Source organism: Sinocyclocheilus grahami, unplaced genomic scaffold (genome assembly GCF_001515645.1).
Source record: "Sinocyclocheilus grahami isolate Dianchi unplaced genomic scaffold, SAMN03320097.WGS_v1.1 scaffold562.1, whole genome shotgun sequence".
NCBI lineage: Eukaryota > Metazoa > Chordata > Actinopteri > Cypriniformes > Cyprinidae > Sinocyclocheilus > Sinocyclocheilus grahami.
Genome location: NW_015505741.1, coordinates 373,000 through 380,933, shown reverse-complemented (window position 1 = coordinate 380,933; position 7,934 = coordinate 373,000). Strand labels below are relative to the sequence as shown.

Here is a 7,934-nt window from a genome sequence, read left to right as displayed (position 1 = left end):
TTGGGAAAGTAGCCCCTATTATAAAAATAACTGTATAAGGAAGATGTAAGAACTGTATGTGATGCCTCTGGTGACCTGTATGTTCAATTCCTTATTTATTTATTTTGTTTTCTTTTTCACCTTTTTCTTTTCTGTGTTTTTTGTATTTCTGAGGTATGCTATAAGAAATACAAAAATAAAAGTTCCTGATAATTTACTCACCCTAACAAAAGGGGTATTATTGGGAAAGTAACTCCTATTATAAAAATAACTGTATAAGGAAGATGTAAGAACTGTATGAGATGCCTCTGGTGACCTGTATGTTCAATTCCTTATTTATTTATTTTGTTTTCTTTTTCACCTTTTTCTTTTCTGTGTTTTTTGTATTTCTGAGGTATGCTATAAGAAATACAAAAATAAAAGTTCCTGATAATTTACTCACCACTATATGCCATCCAAGATGTTTCTGTCTTTCTTCCTTCAGTTGAAAAGAAATTAAGGTTTTTGAGGAAAACATTCCAGGAATTTTCTCCATATTGTGGACTTCAATGGGGACCAACGTGTTGAAGGTTCAAATTGCAGTTTCAATGCAGCCTCAAAGGGCTCTACACAAACCCAGCCAAGGAATATGGGTCTTATCTAGCGAAACAATCTGTCATTTTCTAAAAAAATAAAATAAACTTTTATATACTTTTTAACCTCAAGTGCTCGTCTTGCACTAGCTCTGCGATGCGCATGCGTATCTTCAATCATTATGTAATCACGTTGGAAAAGTCATGCGTGGTTACAGTAGTTCTTCGTCTGTGTACTTCGGTTAAAAAAGGTAGGGTAGGGCGAAAAACTCCATCTCATTTTCTTCTCCAAATTCAAAATTGTTTGACATTTTTTTGGTTAGGGCATTTGACTTTCTTTGCCCATTTGCTTTGTAATCACTGGGTCAGTATTTATTACACGCTGTGTGACTTTTCCAATGTGACTATATAATGCGAAGTCATGGACGTGCATCGCAGAAATGAGCATTTGTGGTTAAAAAGTACATACATTTTTTATTTTTTTTTTAGAAAATGACTAATCGTTTCGCTAGATAAGACCCTTACTCCTCAGCTGGGATTGTGTAGAGCCCTATGAAGCTGCATTGGAACTGCAACCCATTGGTCCCATTGAAGTCCACTATATGGAAAAAAATCCTGGAATGTTTTCCTCAAAAACCTTAATTTCTTTATGACTGAAGAAAGAAAGGCATGTTGAGCATCTTGGATGACACAGGGGTGAGTAAATTATAAATACATTTTTATTCTGGAAGTGAACTAATCCTTTAAATTCCATCCATCCATCCAATAAAACTTCAAACTTTTAAACTTTAAAACTTTCCAACAAGTTTGTCTTTTTTGCTCTTCTAGTTGAAAATGACCATAATATATGTATATTTGAATTTCAATTAATTTGAATTATACTTCAATTTAAATTAAAATTCAAAATTGGCATCCTGTTTGCTTAAATTGCTCTAATGGTACTGTAGAAATATTTCTTATATTTCCTTTTATAGCATTTTTTAATGAACCACGCTAAACTGACATGTTAATTTGACAGCGCTAAAAAAACAACCCTGATATGTTCAAATCAGTGTCACATGGAACAGCATGTATAGGTTTTGATGTGTTGCTTTGATTGTAGGGTTAAAAATACAACAGCTCTAAGTAAGTAAACAAGAGACATTCCTTCCTCTCATGTTACAGTGTGCCACCTAAGAAGCTACGTGATGTATGCGGCTGGACATGAATGGACTGTTCCACTTGATGCACGTTTTGGAAGCCTTCCATGGTTGACACACAGTGCAGGTCTCTGCTGCTTCAAACATGCCTGATCACCTCCAACCACAAAGAATCAAACACCACACAAAGCTTGAGCACCATACCGTTTGCATGCTATATATTACAGTGAGGATAAGTCATTTCAATTTTAGGCTAGGGTAATAAAAACAAGAAGTATTACAGGTACATAAACCAAGGGATAAACACAATGGACTGATGTCTGTAACTCATAAATAGCAGTGGTGGACCAGTCAACAACCAAGAGGTTCTTTCTGTACCTTCTGTAGATGCATTTCCCAGCTTTACCAGGAGAAAATGGCTGGATAAGCACAGAGCTCTAGTGTAAACCGCTTATAGGTGTCTTTTTAAATAGCTTTCTAATGCGCTTTAAGCACTGCAGCATAGTGTGTATCAAAGAGAGGAGCAAAAGAAGAGAGGCTGAGCAGATGTAGCTTTTCTTCCTCAAACCCTGATCCTTCTTGATAGGCACATAATGAGAAGCAGACCAGCATTTACACTGTAACACACGCACATACACACACATCCCCATTCATTATTCATGCTAGATTAGCTCTTTATTAGAATGGAGGGAAGGTGGAAACCAGCAAAGGGAGAAGAATGTTTGTGCCACTTTGACGGCCCTTTGGTCAAAGGTGTGCCATTCTGCAGAACGTAGTCTGTTTTGCATCACTGTACAGGTTTAGAGATCAGAGGCTTTTCACCAGTGGGTAGGAGTCGGCAGTGTGACCACAACAGTTTACTGAATTTAACTCAACTAGTGCTGCACACACTGAACATTTCATTGGCAGTAATTGGAACCATTTAAACAGTACAGAATTATTTGTTTATTATAAGTGTCGCCAAATATAGAATCTACTGCAAAAAAACGGATTCGCTAAGAATAAACTGCACTTTCTGATAGCTGTGTTTATTTGGATACACTGTCTGCATATTTTCAGTTCACTAAGACATTGTGCAAATCAGGCAATTTTCATGAAAATCCGCTAAACGCAAGTTAAATTTTTTTGTGCAAATTTACAGATTACACATTTCATTTAGCAGCTAGTTAAACTTGACCATGATTGGTTTGTAAAAAAGACGCAAGATTATGTTTATGTTTAGTGAATTCAGTCCTGAATACTTTGTGTTCATTCAGGTTTACCTGCATGAAATTCGCCATTAAGGTGAGTGACAGCATATACAGAGACACAGACACACCGGAACACACTCAAACAGAGAGAATTAGCAGGATTCCTTTTTGCATTAGACAGGCAGAAGAGAAACACCAGTGAAAAGAACAGCTGCATTCTTTCTTACAATACAGCATGATCCTGGGGACAACACAAGAACAAACAGCAAAAGACAGGAGGAACAAAGTGCTACAAGAAAATGTTAGCCAGTAGAAAGAACTGAGGAATGACAAATGAGACAAGAAGAGAAATCAAGAGAAGAGACAAAAAGTATTGAGAAGATACAAGATGAGAGTACTAAGGACACAAGAGATGATACAAAACAAGACCAGAAGAAAAGTGAAGAGATTCAGCGAGAAGAGATTTAAATAAAGGCAAAGAAAAGAGATGAGAAGACAATTAAAGAGACAAGATGAGACCATAAGAAAAAGAAAAGATGAAATGAGACAAGACATAATGAGAAGTAAAGAGAAGAGATGAGAACAGAAGACAATTAAAGAGATGAGACAACGAGAAGGATAAAATGTGACAAAAAAGAGGGGAAGAGAAAGGACGAGTCAAGATGAGAAGACAAGACAAAATGTGAAGATTAGACAAAACGAGAAAGGAAGAGAAGAGAATACGAGCAGAGAAAAGAAGAAGAGAAGAGAAAACAAGACAAAATGAGAAAGAAGGAAAGACAAGACAAAACAAGAAGAGAAGAGATTAGACAAAATGAGAAGAAAGGCCACAATGAGACGAAAAGACACAAGATGACAAGACAAGACAAAATGAGAAGAGTCAAGAGAAAAGAATAGAATAGAATAGAAGAGAAGAGAAGAGAAGAGAAGAGAAGAGAAGAGAAGAGAAGTTCCTATGGTTGGCAGGAGAACAAGACCTCCATGCAGGTAGACCCTCAAAAGAGGCAGTCGACATGTTTAGGCAGGTTTAGCAGGTTTAGTATAACCCCATCACATCCTGAGCCAGTTTAAATGAAGGTGAGAAGTAAATGTGGAAAGGATGCGCAGGTGGGTATGAATATATAGTAGGCTGACATAAACTCTTTGTCCAAAATGATGAAGACACATAGGACAAACACAGCAAGCCCATGACTTGAAGGATTTGTGGACTTGGAAACAACAAATAAATAGTCTCATTTACACTTCAAACTACACAACATGCCATTGTATGTATTAAATTAGAAACAACTGTGTCGCACGCCACTGCTTTAACAAAAACCGCGCTATTGTCTTAAAAGGCGTCAACATTCTCCATCACAAAAGACTTGTGCCTTAGTGATGAAAACCATCATCTAACACGATCAATAGTACCATAGTAACTTAATAAAGCCATAGTGCACTGTGTTTACAGACTCATTGTGCCTCTTCTCTTCACAATTCACCGAAGCCTGCAAAAACATGAATTGACGCACCCAAAATCGCCTGCGATTCACGCGGGAGGAAGTGGTTTGTCTTTAACATGACAGATGTTATGTTAGAGATGCAGCTAAGCAATCATTATGAGCGAGAGGGGACGTATTATGCTGTTGAAGAATATTGAGACCACTCAGAAGTTTATAATAGATGCTTTGTTGTTCTTCGATGACTGACGTGGAGATGCATGTGTATGTTGCACATTATGTTCGCAGTGGCACAGTGGTTTTGTAAACGCGGTAATCCACCTCCATACAAACACGCCGGAGGCCAGCATGAACCAATCAGCCTTTGGTATCTGTTTTCTGTTTACCAACACTTAAACAAGTGTTACTGTCTGTGGGAGATGACAGGGTCTTCAGCCCGTAGCTCCCTCGGAGCTCTTAAGTCGACTCCAAACCAGCCTTCATTTATAGTCTCGTACTTTTCTTGTACATGTTGTACATGTGTGTTTCTGTGCACTTACTGTAAGAGAAACTGAGGCGAGGGGTGACGTCGTCTTCTGCTGCTTGACCCCATCCAACCAGAAGGACATGGAGGAGAAATAGGATCGAGACAAGTGTCATGTTTAGTGTCCACATTTTGCTCCTTGTTTCTCAATGTGTTTTCTCTCTGGATTTTCTGGCGCTCATGAAGATCTTTTCCCTTGCTCGTTTATTTTTCTTCTTCTCCTCAAACTCCTGAAAAGGAGAACCGTGTACTGATGGGACGACCGTTGTTCACCTTCGTAGGGTTTCACAATGGTGGATTTCCACCAAGAAACAAGTCCTCAAGGGCGGTGGTAAAGCCCAAATCAGTCTCCATGTGCTTGTGTAGATTCCCACACAGGCTTTTCAAAAATCTGCAACAAACAAGACAAGAATAGTCACATTAAGTTTTTTGCAATCTTAGTAGTCTATAGAAATAGACTGATATACTTGCTTAGTTAGGACTGACCCTGCTTAAGCCAGCCTGAGCTTGTCTTAGCTGGTTTAAGCTAGCCAAAGCTGGTTTAGCTGGGAGGCTTAAAGGCAAAAAGTGCCCCAAACCCCTAACAAAAAGCATATACTTAATTAAGACCATGTGTATAGAGTTCATTTCACAAGCATTTATCAATTTCTAAATTAAGCAAACATCCTCTTCACGCTACGCTCAACCCACAATACAGTGTGAGCGAGTTGCTTTAGGTCATGCTTGATAGCACCAGGAGATGTGGGAGCTCAAACCAGACATCTTCTACCTGTACGGCCAACTCTCCATGTAGGGTTATATTGCTATAAATCATCAGTGAAGATTTGCATTGTGCCAAGAATTGCCGCATGAGGATATGTCGCCCTAAGGGACACAAATTACACAATATTTACTCACTGCTCAGCAGGGCTCTATGTCTGTGTTTAATCAGCGCTAATCACTAAGGTGAGCAAGTTTTGTAGAAAAGTGCCCTTTTTGAAAGACCACCACTGCTAGTCAGTGGAATATCTATATTATGTAGTGTTTTGGATGCCATTATTCGGTCAGCGAATTTCACAAAAAAAAGATCATTCTGGTGCACTTGTATTTGTTGGTGAACAACAAAAACTAAGGTGAGTCTCAATCAGCTCCCTAGCTCGTGGATCAGTAGATCGTGTACACTAATTCAGGCACTGGTAAGTTCCCTGACTCACTGCACATTGGGACAGTGATCACTCGAATTCCAGTGACATGATTACATACAACATCAATGGACAACATAGTAGAACGTCATCACTGGAATTAATAAACAACAGACAGGACCGATCTCTTTTTGATATTTATTTTTTATTCTCTTTAAACACATCGTTCTGGTACAAGTTCTTACATTTCAAGAACATTTCAGCTGAATATTAATTATAAATGTTAATTAGATGTGTTCAATTCCTGTCTAGTGATGTGTGTTTATGTTGAAATATACTAAAAAAAACGGTTTGCTTTTCAAATCTTCTATCGCGAGTCATTATATTTATCGAGTTGGCTCGTGTGGTTTACGTTTCGCGCTTCCGAAATGTGACGTTATTTCCGGTAAGTGAGCATAGTGAGCGCCTATGCTCCCTAGTTTTTACAGTGCATTGTGGGATTTTTCAGGGAGCAAACGTTCCAGTGCACTGGAAGGATTTCGCGATTGAGACAGCCCTTAAAATGGCCGACTCCCTGATCAGTGCCCTTACTACTGAACAAGGGAGCTGATTGGGACGCACCCCTAGTCTGAAACAAAATGGAGATATCTACTGGCGTAAGCCGGTCTTCTCAGTAGGGAGTAAGGATGATAAGGCAATAAATGAGCACTTCCTGGAAGTGGTGGTATCATTTATGAGACAATGGAAAGTGATTAATTCTCTGTTTACATGTTAGCTTACAAAGTTCGGAGAACAGATGACCCCACTTTACCATAATCACCCACACTGATCATCATTCATCTGTTCCATTCCATAAAGCACCATTCTGAGAACGGATATGCAAGGTAATGCCATAAAATGTATGATTTCCAGCCTCCTGCTTAGTCAACCTCATTTGCTTCCATTTAGATAAGTAAGGTAAAGTCATACATGGAGTTTGACTTCCAGGCAAATGAAATGGACTGTAAATAAGTTGAATAGCTTTGCACTTGATTTGTGATCTACAGCACAGAACCCAACCCTGTCATCAACCCAATATGTCAGCGGGCTAACACTTAAGTGGTTTCCATTACTCTGGCTATATAGACGAGCCTTTTAAGCACAACCACAAAGCTAATCCAATTGCAATTCCCATTTAGGTTTAAGATTTAATATCAACGTCAATGTGTATATATTATTTTTATGAACTGCCAACAGTAAAGTGCTAACAAATAGGGTGTGGTTAAATTCAGAGTTGGAGGAAGAAACAAAAAGTAGTCTGGCTTTCGCTAGGCATCTGAATGTAACATATAACATTCCACAAGTATGTAAAATTTTAAAAAGTGAGTAATTACTGAGTTTTAATTAGGTGTAACGGGTGGCCTGTGGATGCCATAACGCTTTTGGAGATCATCATATTTATTTGTGCTTTACCTCAAAAAGCCTAAAAATCGAGCCAACGCTGTAATTTGGCATCAAGCTCAAGCTCTAAGAGTGATACGGCAGGCCACTTTACTGTACAACTGCCAAAACAGCAAGGATGCTTTGCTCTAATATAGACAACATGAGAGCACTAGCTGACAGTCGTCCCTTAATAAAAAGAAGACAGAAGCAAGGCAACTTTTCCATCTGGAGCACGACAGACCTTGGACTCCCACTGGGAAGATTCACATCCCAAATGGGAAAACTGCTGCTTGTTTAAACAGCATCTCATAAATTGTATTGGCACAGCATGAGGAGATAAACTGATTACAAGGCAATCCGGTTTAGATTTCCACAAATGATCTTCTGAAGAACTGTTGAATCATTGATGATTGTGGTTTATCAACATCAGACAAGGCCTAAAGTCACAAAACAGTTTACTACATGATGTTTATGTCTAATAATGACAGATTTATGTCACAGTTTAAGCAGTATATGTGAACAACATATGGCACATATCAAACAAAGTAG

The 7,934-nt window shown here is 38.6% G+C and overlaps 1 protein-coding gene across 1 annotated transcript in view; it reads right to left on the bottom strand.

The window, feature by feature from the left end:
- Window positions 1-7,934, bottom strand: part of LOC107556264 (semaphorin-4B-like) — a 67,537-nt gene that overhangs the window by 34,888 nt on the left and 24,715 nt on the right. Inside the window, exon 2 of the mRNA XM_016239334.1 lies at window positions 4,859-5,233. Coding sequence (XP_016094820.1) covers window positions 4,859-4,973 — 115 coding nt within the window. The 5' untranslated portion in view covers window positions 4,974-5,233. The remainder of the gene's footprint in view (window positions 1-4,858; window positions 5,234-7,934) is intronic.